The sequence below is a fragment of the Procambarus clarkii genome, chromosome 1, assembly GCF_040958095.1.
Source record: "Procambarus clarkii isolate CNS0578487 chromosome 1, FALCON_Pclarkii_2.0, whole genome shotgun sequence".
In the NCBI taxonomy this organism is placed as follows: domain Eukaryota; kingdom Metazoa; phylum Arthropoda; class Malacostraca; order Decapoda; family Cambaridae; genus Procambarus; species Procambarus clarkii.
This window is the reverse complement of record NC_091150.1, coordinates 62,309,308-62,331,288: the sequence shown is the minus strand read 5'-3', so window position 1 is coordinate 62,331,288 and position 21,981 is coordinate 62,309,308. Positions and strand designations below refer to the sequence as shown.

At 41.9% G+C, this 21,981-nt stretch overlaps 1 protein-coding gene across 1 annotated transcript in view; it reads left to right on the top strand.

Moving 5' to 3' along the window:
* Nucleotides 1-21,981, top strand: part of LOC138363835 (uncharacterized) — a 47,150-nt gene that overhangs the window by 14,770 nt on the left and 10,399 nt on the right. The window contains exons 2-3 of the mRNA XM_069323193.1: nucleotides 13,163-13,242; nucleotides 13,463-13,604. Of these exons, the coding sequence (XP_069179294.1) occupies nucleotides 13,163-13,242; nucleotides 13,463-13,604 (222 nt within the window). The remainder of the gene's footprint in view (nucleotides 1-13,162; nucleotides 13,243-13,462; nucleotides 13,605-21,981) is intronic.

Sequence of the window (21,981 nt, the reverse complement as noted above, 5' to 3'; positions counted from 1 at the left end):
AAACTAGAATAAGACCTATTTATTAAAACTATTATTGTAAACTAATACTTTAAGTGGGATCCCTTGGATGTTTTAAGCATAGGGTGGACATGAATGAGATTGGGTGGAAATATATAGGAGCTGCCTCGTATGGGCCAATAGGACCTCTGCAGTTACCTTTATTCTTATGTTCAGCTCACCTGCTATGCTGCCAGATGTACGATTCTGCTTAAATTGCAGTATGACATTTGGCCTTCTGTTATACTTTTGAACTTATCACTGAATAATGATTACAGTTGTGGATGACTAAAATGTATATTCTTATACCTCTGATTAGGTTAGGTGGGGATGGTTAGTCTAGTCATTTTTGAATAATAACATTAAATACACATGCCAGTAGGACGCCAAAGGTAGCATTGGTTGTCTGGTGACGTCATACATAGTTGACCAGTAAGGTACTGTAATACCTTCACACCTATATGCTAATGACCATCAATACATTATCCCTATACCTGAGTTCGCTTTTCACGATGTCACTAAACAACAACAATAACTGGTCTGTAGAATGTATTTGTTTGTTATAAATAATATGTTAGGTTAGGTTAGGAAGGTTTGGTCGGGTTTATGAATAACAGAAAATATAAGCAACGAGCGAAAATACGAGCTATTGTAGCTGAATATCAACTTTGATGAAGCACAGAGTATAGGTGAGGTATTAAGCTAGATTAAGAGTTCACACTTATGTGTGAACCTCCTGGGATCCGCATTTAGCGCGCCTCGCGCCACATTAGGGATGATGACGTCAGAAACGAAGGCTTTATTTCAAAACATGAGAGGCTTGCTTTTCATTGAAGTCACCATGCCTGGCAGGGGACTGTTAGTTTATACAGTAATGTTGGAATAGTACTGAAATCGCATTGAAGTCACCATGCCTGGCAGGGTACTGTTAGTTTATACAGTAATATTGGATAAGTACTGAAATCGCATTGAAGTCACTACGCCCGGCAGGGGATTGTTTTCATACAAATGAAAGATAGTAAGTTTTCATTTTTATTTTGCCCTATGCTCAATAAGCAATTTCTGAAGAAAGATTGACAAAGCTTAAATTACATTCTCTAGAAAGGAAAAGAAATAGAGGTGACATGATAGAGCTGTGAATGAATGGACATGATAAAGGGGGAATATTAATAGACTATTAAAATTATCAACACTAGACAGAACATGAAACAATGGACATAAATTGGAATAAGTTTTAGATTTAGGAAAAAGACCTGGGTAAATACTGGTTCTGTAAACAGGGTTTGAAGTCATTTCTTATGTTATTATTATGTAATCTTAGACAATGGGAAACAGTACGGCAATACCTTATTGAGAAAAACGAGCTTATAATGATTAACGCTATTGCACATTAGGCTTGACAGAAGGCAGCATTTGAATCCCCCTTTGCTATAAATATCGAAAATGGGAATAATTACACTGTAACAGAAAACGGGCTTATACAGGGAAAATGAAGACGGGGGTGACGTCATTATCCATTAGCGATACTTGTGCAGGGTTGCTCAGGTAACGAAATATGATGGGGCCAGGAGCCGGCCTTTTAATCCCGAGGTAAGTTGATGACGTCATTGACCATTGGCTATGCCTGTGCATGGGTCAGGCCATGAAAGAAAATTCGAGAAAACCCTGGGGCCAATGACCGGCTTTTTAATCCCCTTTAACATGCCTGTGCAGGGTCACTAAGCTAACGAAATTTGGGGATGACTGAAGGCGGCCGTTTAATCCCCTTGAGCGAAAATGGCAGGGGCCAATGACCGGCATGGAGAAAAAAAGTTCGTAAAACCCAGGGGCCAATGACCGGCATGGTGAACACAGTTCGTAAAACCCAGGGGCCAATGACCGGCATGGTGAAAACAGTTCGTAAAACCCAGGGGCCAATGACCGGCATGGTGAAAACAGGTCGTAAAACCCAGGGGCCAATGACCGGCATGGTGAAAACAGGTCGTAAAACCCAGGGGCCAATGACCGGCATGGTGAAAATAGTTCGTAAAACCCAGGGGCCAATGACCGGCATGGGGAAAAAAAGTTCGTAAAACCCAGGGGCCAATGACCGGAATGGTGAAAACAGTTTGTAAAACCCAGGGGCCAATGACCGGCATGGGAAAAAAAGTTCGAAAAACCCAGGGGCCAATGACCGGCATGGGAAAAAATAAAAATTGCCGGTCATTGGCCCGGGGCCAATGACCGGCATGGGAAAAAATCAAAATTGCCGGTCATTGGCCCGGGGCCAATGACCGGCATGGGGAAAAATCAAAATTGCCGGTCATTGGCCTCAATCCTACTACTAGTGTCCCCTAAGGAACAGGCAAATCTAGCAGACACGCAAGAGAGACAGGCTCAGCTCTGGGCCCCAGTAGCTCAGCCAGTGGAGGATGGACCCGCGGCGGGGGTCACACATTCCAAGGGCAAGGGGCGAGGTGCTCCCCGACGTAACAATAATAAGGGCTGGGAGCCAAGGGTGTTCCAGGGACACAATACGAGTGGGGTGTCGTGGGGACCCCATCAGGGTACTCGTGGGCAGCGAGGAGGCTATAATCAAGGGGCACGTGGAGGCAGGTTCACTCCTGCTCCACCTAGGTACTCGCCTGCTCAGGGAGCAACAGGAATGTACCACCAGAACCAGGGTACCGGTAGAGGGTATCCCCGGGGAACGGGGTACACTGCAGGTAAACACGAGCCAGAACGACCTAAGCAGACAAAAGTGTGTAAGCTGTGTGGTGACGGTAGTCACTTGGCCTGGCAGTGTAAGCTTTTTGTTCCGCCTAATTACCCAGTGTGTACAGTAGGGGGTGGCGGACAGTGGTTGTGTACCGTCGGGTCGGGTCATCCCATAAAGGTGCATTTACGGTTAAAGGGCACTATCTATACAGCCTTGGTGGACACCGGTGCTTCCGTGTCCATCATGAGTCGTAGCGTGCTAGGATCAGACGTCAGGCTGATACCGAACAACAGGAGATTAACGGCGGTGGGGGATAATGCGTTGCGGGTGTTGGGTGAGACAACTGTGGATTTCCAGCTAGAAGATAGATGGTTTAAACATAGTTTTGTAGTAATACAGGATATAGGGCTGAAACATACCAACATTATCCTGGGAATTGATTTCCTCGAAAAATACTCATGTACCATAGCGTTCAGCGCAAGGGGGAATAAATTGGTATGTGGGGGTCAAGCGGTAGACGTTAACAAGGTGAGGAGTAGAGAAGGAGTAGCAGTAGTGAGGGGTAACTGTGGTAACTCGGCTGGGGACCAAAATATACAGTGGGCAGTCACGGTACCCAAGGATGTCACCATTCCGGGAGAAGCATCCTTAGTGATTAAAATGGCATGTAAAGCCAAGGGAGTAGACGTTGTGCAAATTGAGCCATTAGATAATCCAGCAGGGTTGGTGATAATGGAGACTATTGAAGACATCATTGAAGGGGTAATTCGGTTGAGGGTTTTTAATCCCTCTCGGTGGCCAGTCACCTTGTGTAAGCATGCACAGGTAGCGTGGGCGCACCCTGTGGAGGAGATTATTGCAGCCATGTCAGTAAGTCAGAGTGAGGGCGATGAGGATAGAATGGATAAATTAATGGGAATAGTGGATAGGATGTCCATGGAAAGGGAGGTTAAGGAAGCCTTAAGGGGCTTAGTCAGGGAGTTCCCGGATGTTTTTGCGTTGAGAGGGGAACCCCCAGGGTGCATTACTCAAGGAGCACATAGAATTGACGTAGAGGGCGCACATCCAGTATATACGAGAGCATATAGCATACCAGTGGCACACCAGAGGGAGGTGAAAGAGGAGATAAGCCAGCTAAGGGAGCATGATATCATTGAACCATCCAGTTCACCGTGGCACAGCCCTCTCGTAGTAGTCAGGAAAAAGAATGGGGGAGTGAGGTTATGCGTAGATTTCCGCAGAATAAACAAGCTGACGAAGGACGAAGCATACCCATTACCTAACATACAGGACACATTGACACACTTGAAGGGTACACAATATTTTACCACATTAGACCTACTCAGTGGGTATCACCAGATACCGCTGGAGGAAGAGTCGAGGGAAATCACAGCGTTTAGTGCGTGCAACAACGAGCTCTGGCAATATAAACGACTTCCTTTCGGGTTGAAGTCAGCACCTGCTGTGTTCAGTAGGCTAATGATGAGTGTATTATCGGGGTTGATAGGTCCCACAGCGTTGCTGTACCTCGATGACGTAATCGTGCTGGGAAAGTCATTAGAGGAGCACATGCATAATTTGAGGAAACTCTTGCTAAGGCTGAGGTCACACAACCTCAAAGTGAATTTCGAAAAATGCAGTTTTTTTGGAGAATCTGTAACATTCCTGGGTCATACAGTGGGCCGGATGGGTATCAGTCCATTGCCAGATAAAACCAGGGATATTCAAGAGTTCCCAGTTCCACAGAACAAGAAAGAGTGCAAATCTTTCCTGGGGTTGATTAGCTATTATCGGCGATTTATTAAAGATTTTTCAAAAATTGCAAGACCATTACATCAGATCAGTGGACTTGCAGAGTTCGTGTGGGGGAAGGAACAACAGCAGGCGTTCCAGGTACTGAGGGCTGCTGTCAGCTCTCGCAGTATCTTGGCGCACCCAGATTTTAGCAAACCATTTCTGGTGTATGCGGATGCTTCTGGAGCAGCGATAGGCGGTGTGGTAGCTCAGGTGGATGAGCGAGGACGGGAGCGTCCCATTGCATTTTGTTCACGAGTACTATGTCCTGCAGAGAGGAACTATAGTACGATTGAGAGGGAAGCGCTAGCGATCACATTCATATTACAACGGAACCGGTACATCTTGCTTGGACATGAAATTTGGCTCAGAAGCGATCACAAACCCCTTAAGTATGTGTTCGAGTCCAAGGAGCCTTGTCAGCGGCTGGCACGGTGGGTTACCTCGCTCTCAGAGTTTAACATTACAAACTTTGAACATGTACCAGGGAAAAGCAATGTGGTCGCTGACGCGTTGTCAAGGTGTCACAATATAGCAGTGGTGAGTGAAAGGGGGGAGGAAGATGTGTCGTGGAATGTGAGGGAGTTGATACGGAGTCAGGAAGGTCACCCCCTGTGGGGGGAGGTAAGGAAGTTTTTGAGGGGTCAGCGTGCGGAGTTGGGGAAGTCACTTCCAGCCCCAGTGGATGAGTTTGTGGTTGAAGATGAGGTGTTGTATCATCTTGGTAGGGTTTCGGGTATACGGTCTGAACCAGTATACCAGGCAGTCTTGACACCGGAGTTCCAGAGGACTGCAATGTATCTGTGTCATAACATCCCAGCAGCAGGCCATGGAGGGGGAGTCCAAGACGTTGCAGAGGGCACGTCAAAGGTTCTATTGGCCATCCATGGGTAAAGATATCAAGGTCTATGTAGCCTCTTGTGACAGTTGTCTGAGGTACAAGGCACATAGGTTGGGGGCGGAACCTTTGCGTAGGTGGCCGGAGGTGAGTACTCCCTTTGAGAGAGTACACATAGATCTCATTGGGCCGCTACCACAAGCTCATTCAGGGGCGAGGTACATATTTGTAGCAGTGGATGCACTCACACGGTTCACTGTGGTGAGTGCACTCCGTTCTAAGTCGGCAGAGGATGTGACCCAGGCCATGGTGGAAAGTGTGTTAACTAGGTTTGGGGCTCCTCAACAAGTTGTGTCAGACCAAGGGTCAGAGTTTATCAATCAAGTATTTCAAAGCATCGCGAGTGTGTATCAATTCAAACATACTCCAGTGCTGGCATATCGACCATCGGCGAATGGTTTGGTTGAAAGACACAATGCTGAAGTAATTAGTATTCTGCGGCATTTGGCTGCAGATGATGTGCTTGCATGGGATCAGAGTTTGTCGATGGTGGAGTCGGCGCTCAACACGGCGTTCAATAGGTCGGTGGGAGAAACCCCGCATTTTTTGTTGCATGGGTTCGATCCCCGACTTCCGTTCACGACGTTCACAAGCAAGCAACCGCCATGCTATGCGTTAGACTTCAAAAGTGTTGTCTGTAGGCGAGCAACCAAGGCATTTGACTTGGTGAAACTACATTTAAGAAAGTCGACAGAGGTAGCAGAGGCATATTATAATGCGCGGAACAAGGTCCAAGCAAAGGTGATCAATGAAGGTGATAGGGTATTCGTGAAGCAGATGCACGCTCAGGCAGAAGGTAAGTTGGCACCCAAGTTTGTGGGGCCATGTCGGGTAATTAGCAAAAAGAATGCTGAAGTGAAGGTTAAGGTGCTAAACACAGGGCATGTGTTCTCCTGTCACCCAGACCGCGTCTATACACTGACCGGTCAGGCAAGTGAGGAGCCATACCCTACGGGGAGTGTGCCAGGGGAGAACACACCAGCGGCTGAGAACATAGGTAGGGGTACGAGGAGTTGGCAATCAAGGGTAGATAACACAGAGCAGCCTTCGCAGGACCGAGGACAAGGTCCACAGGCGACGGTGACACATCGCTATCCGACCCGCTCTCGTGGGGTCATGAACACAGAAGGAGCATAGAATGTACTGTAGAGTAGTGCATGGCCATGGTAGTTTTTGTAGAGTGTGGGGTAGTGTGTAGAGTGTGGGGTAGTGTGTAGAGTGTGGTGTGTAGTGGTGCATGGGCATGGTAGTTTTTGTAGAGTGTGGGGTAGTGTGTAGAGTGTGGTGTGTAGTGGTGCATGGGCATGGTAGTTTTTGTAGAGTGTGGGGTAGTGTGTAGAGAGTGGTGTAGAGTAGCATGTGTAGTGGGTGGTGTAGTGTTGTGGCGTTTGGACGCCTGGTATGGAGTGTGGTGTTATAATGAGGTCATCAGTGGTTGGGTTGACCAGAGGTGATGGTGTGTCGGAGTGGGTAAGTCTTATGGATAAGATTATAATGTAGAATTTCAAAATTTCAGGTGTTGGTGGTTGCAGTGGACGAGCGAAGTAGATATACTAATTTCTTATTAAGTTGTTACAGGAATCTCGCTAGAGGCGAGCCAGTGGCAGTATGATGTTTTAGTGACATAAGTGTGAAATTATTTTAATGAGGTATTTATTGTGATAATGTATGTGCATGTATATACTGTATATTACCTCATCGGCACCATTACTGAGTGTTAGGCTTGAGAAGGTCCCCCGGGATCATGTCACAGAGCTTCAGGTAGAGTAGAAGGGAAGCTATGAGGCTACACTCAGTAATTCTAGAGAAAAAAAAAGGGGGAGGAAGTGAAGCCAACGTGACGTTATAGGCGAAATTCGCTCCCTGACATCAAAGCAGGGATAAGGGCCAGCTGCAATGGTTTTGCAGCTGCGCTCAGGCTATATACGGGGAGAGAGTAAGGAGCCGAGGGGGTTATGTGATAATGGGATTGAGCCAGGGGGCTCCGAGGGAATATTTTGCAGGTACAGTACAGCGGTCGGGAAGGTGTGAATACAGGTGGACACACTCTGGGCGGATGGGCCTAGACCAGAGAGCTATGAGGGATCTACAGCGTTCTGGGATTGGTGCCCTGGAACGAGACGTCAGCACAGACCCAAGGGAACATGACCCTGGGGTAGGAATCTCCGTTGCTCTGGAGGCCAGGATCACGTTACCTCAGAGCAACGATGGGACATTGACAACATTCACCAGGCTGGACAGCCTGGGTTTTGTCTGGGTCATGGAAGATCTATGACCTAGCAACCATGGGACACGAAGACAAGAGAAGTGATGCTGCCAATTGTGGAGGAGGCCAGTGAAACATTGTGTGATCATTGTAAGCCCTTATGTCAACAGTACAGGGCAAGATGTTAAATTATAATTACTAAGGATGAAGAACCTTAGATATATATGTGTTGTGTATATATTAATGACTAGTGTCATTTCTGTTTAAGTGCCAGCATTCTGGTCCATGTAATTTTATGGTTATGTTTGTATGTAATTATATGTCAGCAGTTTAGGTATATGTGCATTGTTGGAGATGGGAAAAATTATTACAGACTATTTTACCTGTGCTATGATGTGAATATAATGTATATGTTGGAGAAGTGTTGTGAGTCATGTCGGGGAAAATTTTAATTTATTTCATCGTGTGTATGATGAACTTTTTGGATGATTTTGTAGTTGTACACATATGGTGGGTGCATCCTCCAGGTCCTTGCACTAATGGAACCATTGCAATGATGCATATGGGGACATATGCGTGTTTAAGGAGGGGAGTGGTGTTGTAATCCACAAGTTAGTAGGAATTATTAGCAAGAGGATCATTACTACAACACTTAACGAATGGTGATTGGAAGTACATGTAAGTAGACAGACTATGGATCACATATCTAAGAAAGGTCAATGGATTAAGACCGAAGCTGTTTAGCCAAATGATTAATTCCTGGAAAGAGGAATTATTCTTCGTCAGGCTTCTAGGAACAAGATTACCTCTCTAGGGATAAGGTTAATCGGATTATACCTTCCTTGAGAGGTGGGGTGAAATGGTTGAGGTAGATGGCTGACTGGAGTCAGTCTGGTTGTGGAAGTTGGACTAGCAAGTCCTCCGAGGTCTCCGTTTGTGGCAGCAGCGAAGTGTAGCAGACAGCTATGCGAGAGCCTGTTGTGATCTTAGTGACCAAGTTAAGTCTGCAGTATGTGAGTATTGAATGTAAGACTAACCGGGTGTGGAGAGTTGTAGTAATCATTCCGTATTAGGGACTTAGGCGGAAGTTACGAGTGTGTGTGGTGATCGCGGAGGTCAAGTGGTCTATGGGTATTGGAAGTGTATTGACCTAATAGAGTATGTTAATATATTATTATTTGTCAGAGTCTATTCTTTGTAATTAAATGACAAAACACGACGGCCTTTAAATACATTCCATATGTTCATTCATTGTGTTCCAGTACAAACCTATTGGTACGCCTCAAGGGTCTGGTGTGTGTAGGAGTATAGGTGGTAGTAACGGTTGCTGAGGCAAGGTGTTATGTGTTGTGTAATCGCTGTGTTCGGAATGAACCGGGGTTCAGCGTCACGACACAGCATCGACATCATTACTACTCCACTCCTAGCATCGTCACAATGACTACTCTACTCTTAGCATCGTCACCATGACTACTCTACTAGCAGCATCGTCACCATGACTACTCTACTACCAGCATCATCACCATGACTACTCTACCCCCAGCATCGTCAGAATGACTACTCCACTCCCAGCATCGTCACCATGACTACTCCATTCCCAGCATCGTCACCATGACTACTCCACCCCCATTATCGTCACCATGACTACTCTACTACCAGCATCGTCACCATGACTACTCCACTCCCAGCATCGTCACCATGACTACTCCACCCCCAGCATCGTAACCATGACTATTCCACTCCCAGCATCGTCACCATGACTACTCCACTCTCAGCATCGTCACCATGACTACTCCACCCCCAGCATCGTCACCATGACTACTCCACCCCCAGCATCGTCACTATGACTACTCCACTCCCAGCATCGTCACCATGACTACTCCACTCTCAGCATCGTCACCATGACTACTTCACCCCCAGCATCGTCACTATGACTACTCCACTCCCAGCATCGTCACCATGACTACTCCACTCCCAGCATTTTCACCATGACTACTCCACCCCCAGCATCGTCTCTATGACTACTCCACTCCCAGCATCATCACCATGACTACACCACTCCCAGCATCGTCACCATAACTACTCCACTCCCAGCATCATCACCATGACTACTCCACTCCCCGCATCGTCACCATAACTACTCAACTCCCAGCATCGTCACCATGACTACTCCACTCCCAGCAACGTCACCATAACTACTCCACCCCCAGCATCGTCACCATGACTACTCCCCTCCCAGCAACGTCACTATGACAACTCTATTTCAGCATCATCACCATGACTACTCCACCCCCAGCATCGTCACCATGACTACTCCACTCCCAGCATCGTCACCATAACTACTCAACTCCCAGCATCGTCACCATGACTACTCCACTCCCAGCATCGTCACCATAACTACTCCACCCCCAGCATCGTCACTATGACTACTCCACTCCCAGAATCGTCACTATGACTACTCCACTCCCGGCATCGTAAGAATGACTACTCTACCCCCAGCATCGTTACCATGACTACTCCACTCCCAGCATCGTCACCATGACAACTCGCCTCCCAGCATCGTCACCATGACTACTCCCCTCCCAGCAACGTCACCATGACTACTCTACCCCCAGCATCATCACCATGACTACTCCACCCCAGCATCGTCACCATGACTACTCCACTCCCAGCATCGTCACCATGACTACTCCACTCCCAGAATCGTCACTATGACTACTCCACTCCCAGCATCGTCACCATGACTACTCCACCCCTAGCATCGTCAGCATGACTATTCCACTCCCAGCATCATCACCATGACTACTCCACCCCCAGCATCGTCACCATGACTACTCCACCCCCATCATCGTCACCATGACTACTCCACTCCCAGCATCGTCACCATGACTACTCCACTCCCAGCATCGTCACCATGACTACTCCACTCCCAGCATCGTCACCATGCCTATCCACTCTTAGCATAGTCACCATGACTACCCCACTCTCAGCTTCGTCACCATGACTACTCCACTCTCAGCATCGTCACCATGACTACTCCACTCTCAGCATCGTCACCATGACTACTCCACTCCCAGCATCAGCACCATGACTACTCCACTCCCAGCATCGTCACCATGACTATCCACTCTTAGCATCGTCATCATGACTACTCCACTCTCAGCTTCGTCACCATGACTACTCCACTCTCAGCATCGTCACCATGACTACTCCACTCTTAGCATCGTCACCATGACTACTCCAATCCCAGCATCGTCACCATGACTATCCACTCTCAGCCTCGTCACCATGACTACTCCACTCTCTGCATCGTCACCATGACTACTCTACTCCCAGTATCGTCACCATAACTACTCCCCTCCCAGCATCGTCACCATGACTACTCCACTACCAGCATCGTAAGAATGACTACTCCACTCCCAGAATCGTCACCATGACTACTCCACCCCCAGCATCGTCACCATGACTACTCCACTCCCACCATCGTTACCATGACTACTCCACTCCCAGCATCGACATCATGACTACTCCACTCCTAGCATCGTCACCATGACTACTCTACTCTTAGCATCGTCACCATGACTACTCTACTAGCAGCATCGTCACCATGACTACTCTACTACCATCATCATCACCATGAGTACTCTACCCCCAGCATCGTCAGAATGACTACTCCACTCCCAGCATCGTCACCATGACTACTCCACTCCCAGCATCGTCACCATGACTACTCCACTCCCAGCATCGTCACCATGACTACTCCACTTCCATTATCGTCACCATGACTACTCTACTACCAGCATCGTCACCATGACAACTCCACTCCCAGCATCGTTACCAGGACTACTCCACTCCCAGCATCGTCACCATGACTACTCCACCCCCAGCATCGTAACCATGACTATTCCACTCTCAGCATCGTCACCATGACTATTCCACCCCCAGCATCGTCACTATGACTACTCCACTCCCAGCATCGTCACTATGACAGTAGTAGGGTGTAAGCGCCAGCGGCCCTTTTTTTTTTTTGGGAGAGGACCCCTGTGGACTGTAAGCGCCAGCGGCCCTTTTTTTTTGGGGGGGGCAAATATCGTGTGTAGATCTTCGGGGTTTTCAGGTGAATTTGTGCAGTCACAGATTTGTAATTAGGGAATTCTTATAATGAAAAATAATGTCATACGAGTTTGTTAAAGTTCTTATGAGAAAAATAATTTCCGAGACTTAGAAGTTTGTTAAGGCCTTATAGGAGAAATTCAAATATCGTGTGTAGCTCTTTAGGGTTTCCAGGAGAACTCTACGGACATATTTTACATGTTTTCAACTTACAAAATCGTCTATGTAAGCCTTAGTTATTCATATAAATTTAGAAAGTTATCTGTATAAGTCCCCCCCCCCCTTACCTCGCAATCTCTCGCGTCACCTTTATTTACCTTACGCCCGGCCAGCCAGTCTCCTCTTATCATATCTTATCTTCTCCATAATATCTGGACCGTCCCTCCTCTCTCTCTCTCTCCTCTTCATATTATTCCCTCTTCCTTTTTTCTGACATACTAATATTTTATTCCTTTTCATTAACCAGTCAGTTTTATACAAATCAACCGAAGCATCTCAATGTAACCTTTAATACTGAAACTGTCTCAGAGACTATCTAAGCTTGCCCCAGCTACCTGCCCTAGGCTATCTGCCCGAGGCAATCATCACCTGATTACCTGCTCCAGACATCTATCAGTCATTGTCAGCGTTCTCCACCGTAATAATTTATATATATACATTAGGCGTTAATAAAACTTATTTATTTATTTATAATTTATTTAGTCATCTAATTCATAGTTTACACAATTTATAATAAAAGAGTTTATTCCCAATATTCGCCAATCATTCTCGCTATTAATAAAACAGCCAAACGCTCACTCAGGGGCACACTATCGTTATTACGCTCATTCAGGGGCCCCCTCAGATCGCCAAAGTCTCAGAGGCCTACACTTTCAGTCAGCATTCAATCTTCATCCTGTTCACAAGGTTCCCCCAGTCTAGTCATATCATCATGTCAGTGTCAGTGTGTCCTCTGTGCCTGTCTCCTCTCAACAACGAAATCGGGCATGTGTGTCAAACACGATGTTTAACATGCCTAGGTGAAATGTCCATCAACGCTCTTCAAGAATGCAGACTGTACTGTATAGGATGCAACGGGCCTACACCGCCTGGACATTTTGACGTAACCTGTACCAGCTGTGGACAACTCTATTGTGCAAATCGTAAGTACCGCTTTTTCTCGCACATTCAATAAACTTTCAAAGAAAATATATATCCGAAACACACATACATACATACATACAGTCAATTTATATATATTATTTTCATTTCAGTTCATGGTTCTACTTCCTGCCCATACTGTCGTTTCTCCGTTAACCGGGAACCTCCCACCGAAGCCAGAAACGTCATTGAACCTCCGCCCAAACGCCGTCGCATCATAAATAACCGTACGTTTTCACAATAATTTTCGTAATTTTAAAAGTTAATAATTGTATATTTTAACAAGTGTATAAATAAGTAATATGTGCTCATACAGAAAAATGTTTCCATTACAGTAGTTCCTATTCGTGATCAAGAGAATCTCATACTTGGTGGAATCAACATCCCAGCTCGTAAGTAATATTATTATTATTTATCTATAATTCAGTTTTTCCTCTTATTTAGACTTTTTGTTTTCCCTTTTAATAATTCCTCTTATTTACACGATATTTTCCTAATAAGGTTTTCAAATCCTCTTATTTGTTTTCCTCTTAATGTTTATTCATTGCTAATATTATATTACAGAATCGCCCCTGGATTCAACCCAACCCTCTGAGTGGAGCACGCCTGTACGCAGTCAACCCCAGCTGTCCCAGGAGCTAGAAGAAGATGCACCAGACGGCAACCAGCAGGCATCCTCGGATGAAGAAGAAGAAGACAATCAACCCCCCGTTCACGACATATCAGATGAAGAAGTCAACGCTCCAGATTCCCCAGAGGTACTTAACTTAGATAACGTTGTTCCGCGAGTGTTAGAAGTCATACACCATTTCGAAGGTTCATTCTCGAGACATTCGTTCTCCATTCCCGGTCATTTAGACGCTGACCCCAGCTTATATATAAATAGGTATAGGGAATTTTTTATAGAATATATAGACAATCAGTTCCGACAAATACAGGAAGAATTCCCTCCCTCATTTCACATTTACCCTGATGTAAGCCTAATTTTGCAAAAACTTAATCATGCCGACGATCAATATGAAATATTAGATGAAGTATTTTCAATTAGAGGAGAAACTCAGACTGTTACACAGGAAGAGGTGGAAGTTCTTGTAAATTCATGGGTTGACGAAATGTCTGCTAAAATTGACGAATGCCTAAAAAATGTCCAATCCTCAAGTGTAGGAATTCATTCCATGTCAGGCTTTGCCATTAATTTTTCATATATTCGCCACCCTATGCACCTTGGATCATATGTACCATATCCTGCAAAATTAAAGGGTAAAGAATCAGTATTTAATCCTGAAAGTGAAGGAGATGAGTGTTTGTTACAGTGCATTGCGGCGTATAAAAACTTAGCATTGGGCAGGACTATAAAAAACGTTAGACAACATTACAAAAGCCTTCGATGGTGTAGAAGATTCGTAGTATGGGCAGATGAAATCAGATTCCCCGTATCATTTGATAACCTTAAGAAAATAGAGAAGCTTAACAAAATTTCTATTTATATTTATACAATAACTCATGAAAGTAACAGATACTATCTTAGTTTAGCTAGGAAAAGCCAGGAAAAGTATGCCGATAAAGTCCCTTTGTTGTTATTAGAAGGCAAGCATCTCTGTCTGATCAAGGACTTTGATAAATTTGTAAAGAGTATTAACCATAATCGGTATAAAATTCCTGACACTCATAAATTCTGCAAAATTTGTCTTTTGCATGCTCCCTTAGATGAAATTCAGGCTCACGAAGAGTCATGCACAGTATCCCAAGTATTTTCGTTCTATAATCCTAGTGATAAAATCAGTTTTAAAAATTACGGTAGGACCTATAGCCCAACTCACACCGCCTATTACGATTTTGAATGTCTATTAGACCGTCAAAATCCTAGAGGCATGGTGGAATGTAAGCATAAAGCAATTGCTTATGCTTACATGATTTTAGACAGGGAATTCAATGTCGTAGAAACGTATTCATACGTAGGCCCAGACGCGGTCAATCATTTTATTACAAAGCTAGAAGCCTCATGGAAAGCTATTCATGCTCAGCTCCCCAACTTCCCTAAGAACTTGTCTAGAGAACAGGAAAGAATGTTTCAAAGACAAAATACGTGTCAATTGTGTCATCAAACTTTCAAGGATAAGAAAGATAAACATAGACATCATAATCATGCTATTCAGGAAAATAATTACTTAGGTGCTTATTGTGCTCGTTGCAATTTACAATGTAAAAATGCTCGTAGATACTTGACCACATTTTCCCATAATGCTGCATATGATCTAGGAATTATACTTAAAGAACTGTCCAAAAATCCTCACCGCGATGTAGAAATTCTAACCAAGGAAGGATTGAAATTTATGCAAGTCATCATAGGTAAACTTAAATTCCTAGATAGCCTAGCTCTCCTTAATGGGTCATTAGGAACCTTAGCAAGCGAGCACGTTGCCGGTAAGAAACCCACCAAGTACACTGAACACATACTAAATGGCGTATCCGATGAAGCTAAAGCTCTGTTAATTAAAGGTAAACAAAGCCTATGTTATGATTATATTTCTTCCATGGACGTGTTAGACGAACCTCAGCTCCCTTCGCGAGATAAGTTTTACAATGTTTTACATGACTCTCCACTGTCTGGAGAAGATTATAACAATGCTCTTAAAGTATTTAATTTAGGGAACTGTACAAACATCAAGGATTACCTCATGTTATATTTAAAAGTTGACGTGGGAATGCTAGTTGATATATTTACACTTTTGTCGAACATCACTGAAAGAAATTTATGAACTAGATATTGTTTTCTATGTATCACTTCCTAGTTATGCTTGGGACGCGTTCTTATTTAAATCAAAAGTTGTACTTGACTATGTGTATGATCAGAATATATATGATTTGTTGAGAAGGAATCTTAGAGGAGGGTTCACATCTTCCATTAGACAATTTACACAGGCTGTTAACGAGCACACTACATCTAACCCTAGCTCTGATGACGATACTCACATTTTGTACCTCGACTTTAACAGCTTATATGCAGCGTGCATGGCTGAGGTACTTCCCCAGGGAGGGATTAGACAATTAACTGACCTTGAGCGGGATACCTTATTAGGGCAAGGGTTACAACATATCCCCTGTAATCAAGACAAAGGTTATTGGATTTTATGCGATACAAAACATGTATCTCCCGAGGTAGCCAGGTATACTGATGATCTGCCCCTTGTATTGTCTCATACTAATATAACGGAGGAGTTTTTGTCAGAGTACAGTAAGAAAACCCTTAATGATGAAAAACGTAAGCTCCCACCTAAAAATACTAAGTTAATTGCATCCCACTTGCCCCAAAACGACTACTTAGTAAGCCTCGATTTCCTGCAATTGCTATTAAAACTAGGACTAGAAGTTGAACGAGTAAAAACAATCTATGAATTTAAACAGGCTCCCTATTTAAAAGATTTTATTTCAACCAACATTCGAGAACGAGCCAATACCACCTGTAAAGTTAAAGAAAAAGCTTTTAAACTCATAAGTAATAGTCTGTACGGGAAATCAATGACAAATATATCTAGATATGCTAATACTCACCATCTAGTAACGACAAAACATTCATTCTTAACTCATGCAAGAAACCCTTTGTATAAACGAGCTGTCTCTTTAGGTCAAGATAGGGTTCTCTGTACAGTAATGAAAGACATCCTTAAAGTTACCACTCCTTCTTACATGGGATATCAGATCTTGCAGATAGCCAAGAGGCGTTTATACGAGTTCTGGTATAATGTAGTTAAAGCACATTATGGGGAGAGAGCTAGACTAATTTATACGGATACAGACTCATTCATATTTACTCTGACCTGTAAAGATGCTTTCCAAGAAATGACAAAAGCTCCTCTAGTAGATTATATGGATTTCAGTAATTTCGACAAAGATCATCCCATGTATTCTGCTACTGGCAAAGGTGAACTAGGACTCCTCAAGTCAGAAGTAAAGCAGAAAATCATAACTGAATTAATTGCACTCAAGCCTAAAACTTACTCTCTCCTAACCCTTGATAATGAACATTTATGTAAATGTAAAGGGATTCCTTATCACCAACAAAAGAAAATAACACATGCATCTTTTCAGAACACATTAGAGACAAATACAACTTTTAATTTTGTATCCCGATCTATTCGTAATGTTAATGGACAGATATGCACGTGTAAAACAACTAAGCGCGGTCTGTCAGCTTTTGATGACAAGAGGTACCTCATTAGTCCCACAGAGTCATTAGCTTACGGTCACCCAGACATTCCAGAGCGTGAGGTACAGGTACAGGTAGAGGAAGAGGTACAGGTAGAGGAAGAGGTTCAGGTAGAGGAAGAGGTGCAGGTAGGGGATCCAGTAATTGTAGATAATCCCCAACCAAGACGTCAATTGTTCCCCATTTTTAATCTTTGGGAAAAGCGGGATAGAGTCTCTCAGCAATTATTCCCTAACAACAACTAAGTCTGTTACTGTATTGTCTATGTATTATCTATAACTATATTCAAATGTCTATGATATTGTATTGGCTATGATTTGTTACTGTATTTGATATGAAAATGACTAAGGTTTGTTACTGTATTGGATATGATTTGTTACTGTATTGGATATGTTATGACTATGATTTAATGTCTATGATAATGTATATTCTATGATTTTATTACTGTATTTGATATGTTCAAATTGCTATTTTAAGACTGATTTATTTATTACTGTATTGGATATGTTATGACTAAGATTTTATTGGCTATGATATTTGATATTCTATGATTTTATTACTGTATTTGATATGAAAATGACTATGATTCAAATGTCTATAATAATGTATATTCTATGATTTTATTACTGTATTGGATATGTTATGACTATGATTTTATTGGTTATGTTTAAATAAAACTCGAATGTAGATTTCGTTTAAATACTCCTTTCATTATATATTTGTAGTTAGTCTATTGAATCCTAGCAACATGGAAGGGCAGAAAAAAGTTATTACTGAATCCCAGTTGAATATATTTAGTGAACCGTCAAGAATTATTATTGCTGGATTTTCAAATGGTGGGAAGAGCTATTTATGTGCTAAAATTATAGAGAAATATCAGCAGAACTTTGCAAAAATAATTATCTGTGGAAGCGGGTATAAAGAGTTGAGAACTAATCCACTCTTTAAACATAAGATATCTTTTTACTCTGAAATTGTAAACCCTTTAGATGATCGTGATCCAGAGGATACATCTCATATATTAGTTGTTTATGATGACTTGTATGTTGAATCTACAAACTCTAAAATAGTAAGTGATATATTTACTAAGGGACGGCATGAGAACATCTCTGTTATTTTTATAACCCAAAATATATTTTTCAGTGGGAAATTTTCTAGATCTATAAGTTTAAATGCTTCTCATTTTATTCTGCTTAAATCAAGAGACTTGTCCCAGATAGAAACATTAGGCAGACAAATATTCGGAAAACAAGATGCCAAGAAATTTTTAGATATATATAAGAAAGTAATTTCTCGACAGTATGGGTATTTACTTGTTGACTTGGGCGTTAAAACACCTGAATCCATAATATTTAGGGGAAATATTGTAAATGAACCCCCATATGAAATAGTGTATCAATGGTGAACATTACACAAACTCTTAATAAGATATACAATGACCCCAAGTCCATAGGTGGGTTTGGTGGCGTTTTAAAATTGTATAAGGCTGCAAAGAAAACAATCCCTGAAATAACTATAAAAGATGTGAAAGACTATTTAAAAACGTCTAATGCTTATACCTTACATCTATTAAAAAAACGTAAATTTAAACGAAGACGTATCTTAGCACCTAGACCTAAAGCTTTCTTTACCAGTGACTTGGCTGATATGACATTGTTAGCTAAGCACAACAACGATATTAAATATTTATTAGTTTGTGTTGATATATTTTCAAGGTTTGCACATGTAGTTCCACTATCCACTAAATCAGGTCAGAGTGTAAGTGAAGCCATGAAAGCTGTTCTGGATTTACCTTCATCAAAAGGTGTAAGGAAGCTTAACACTGATAAGGGCGGTGAATTCTATAATAAATATATGAAACGATTGTTAGACAGTAAAAACATTGATCTGTACAGTGTATTTTCTCAGGAAACTAAAGCCAGCATTGCAGAGAGATTTATAAGAACATTGAAAACTAAGATATATAAATATTTAACGGCTTATAACACCTTAACCTACATAAATGTTTTACCTGATATGGTTAAAACGTATAATAGAACACCACATAGAGGATTAAAGGGGAAAATACCTATTGATGTACATGCTTTATCTTCGCCTCAAGATGTGACTAGGCAATTTAAACTCATGTATAAAGGAGAGTAGCAGACTAAGCCACGCATCAGTAATCATCTGTCTGTAGGAGATACAGTACGGCTTGCCTTATCTAATCGTATTTCAAAGTTCAAAAGAGGTTTTCATCAACAGAACACTAAGGAAATATTTACAATTGCTCAAATTGATACTAAACAACCCGTGCCTTTATATTATCTAAAGGACTTAAATAATAGACTTATAGAAGGCGGATTTTATAGAGAGGAGTTGACTCCCACCTTCTTGTCAGATACATTTGAAATTGAGAGAATTATAAGTAAACGTAAAGTTGGTAATACTACTTTATATAAAGTTAGATACGTCGGTTACGACAGTTCATTTGATCAGTGGGTGAATTCAGATGACGTGAAGAAACTATGAAGAAGCAGCCCTTAGTTAGCAAGTATCGTGGATTTATTGAACTATTAGCTAGATTAGGTTATAATTCTAGGAAAAAGTTAATTAAGACTCTTAAAAAGGAACATATACTTTGCTTATCAGAAATATTTAATAATTTCTTAAAAAATAAAATTGAAGTTGGGAAGCCTATTTTAAAGAGACTTTCTAAATATAGAGCTCTACTCCATACATTAGCCTGTAAGAAGAAGGCTATTTCACTCAAGAAAGACATATTAACAAGTAAAAGAGGAGGTAATTTATTGGGCATTTTACTTCCCATAGCTATAAATTTAATTTCAAGGCTATTTAATAAGGAATAATGAAAGAATTCTATCTTGTACCACGAAAAGCTATTGATCAACAGAAGCCTACGGCAGTAAGTGTTGAGAAGCCTACGATGACAGTGAGAACAAATCCTGTTATACAACACTTGATAGACTTAAGATTAAAGCTTAAGGATTATGATTTTGCTGTCTCCTTGTTAAATTATTTTAATACAACTGGACTTGAAAGTGGGATGAGGAAGGGAACATTACATCGCCAGTTACTGGGATCAATATTGTTGATGACGTTATAGGCAGGATGTGCACTCCGAAATTGTTATTCCCAGAAGATAAACTGCCAATTGCAAAGTTGTTCTACTCTTTGACCTCTACACCTAAGAATTTATTTAGAAATGTAGATGCGAAAAATCAAGTGTTTTCTCCTCCAAGTTTGAAGAGGAAGATCAAGGCTGGAGATGAAGGAGAGTCTACCTGGATATCATATTAAGGTGAGTTTCTGTTTATTTTTATCATTTACTATTAGTCTACAGGATGGATAGTTACGTTATATATGCAGCGAGTAACTCTGATACTGATGTATTTAAAAACAATGCTCCCAATGCTTTTGAAAATAGATTACATAATCAGCTGCCTTTAGACCCGAATAAAGCTTATGAAGTGTGCCTGAAGAATATATTCCTGCCTCCATCTTATTTCGCTGTTAGGAGGAATGACCCGGAAAGTTTTATTTCAGTTCAACTTCTAGTGTCTAATAAAAATTTATCTGATTTGAGTACGGTGAATACATCTTTCACTTTAAAGTCGGATATTTTAGCCAGTGATAATTGCATAGAGCTAACGACTATTTTAAATAGAGAAATTTCTACTATATTTTCAAAAGGTTCACTGAGTTTTATAGGACCCGTACTTAATTATAATTTCCCAGATCACGGGGACGTTTATATGAAATATGATTCGAGTATTAATCGAATTAAGTTTAATGCAGCATTTAGTGAGAAGTTGTTAAAATTATTTATTACAAAGGATGGAAAATTAGTTGTTCGAATTTCTTTATCTTTCGGTCGAAATATATGTAAAGTTATTGGAGCTGAAGTAGGTAAAGCCTATGATATTTTTATTATGAATAAGCTACCTAATAACAGGTTATTTGTACAAGATACTTGCTATTATCATCCTAGGCCAGGAGGCCGTATAGATTTCTTGTGTGTATATTGTGATAAGGTGCAGCCCACCATGTTTGGTAATCAGATTGTAAATATCTTGGATGTTGTTTCGTTTCAAAGTAATGTAACACACAGGAAATTATATAAACCTTTAAATACGACTAATATTGATGGCATCAGTATTAGATTAACAGATCAAGATGGGGAGCCTGTATATTTTGAAAAGGATGGATGTACGATTGCAGTATTACATATTAGACCCGTTGATATATAATGGCATGAGTAGAGGGAGTTTATCATTCTCTCTTGACCTGTTTTAACATGAGGGTCGGGTTTGTACCGCTGTCTGTTGACGAGGTAGGGCGATTTATCGCTCCTCGAGGGAAGAGAGGTGGAGCACTGGGCGATATTACTGTTTTTGATAGAAGACATTTAAGAGGAGGTGGAATATTAAGTTTCTTAACTGGTCTAGCTCGTAGAGCAACTCCTTTCCTATTAAAAACTATCATGCCAGCAGCATTGACAATGGGACAGAATGTTTTGCAGGATATAAATGCTGGTCAAGGTACTTTGAAAGATTCAATTAGAAAACGCGGTATGGAAACATTGAAAAGTATAGGTCCTAAATTGTTAGCAGGTGGCCGAATAACGAAAAGAAAAACGAAAAGACCTGCCTATATAAAGAAAATGGATAGATATAAAGACGTGTTTTCATAAAAACAGTACTAGTTGTATGCTAGACGCAGACATGATGAGTGTAAATGCTCCTAGTGCAGCATTGCAAGTTCCTTTAGAAAATTATACAGCTGCTATAAGTGATGGCTTTCCTAAAGTTAGTCCTCATAGAATGGTTGAAAGTACGATATTTTCAAGACAGACACAGGATATTTTACCTGTGAATTCAAGTATTAACAATAAATTTAAAGACTCTTATATTGAATTCCGTATCCCG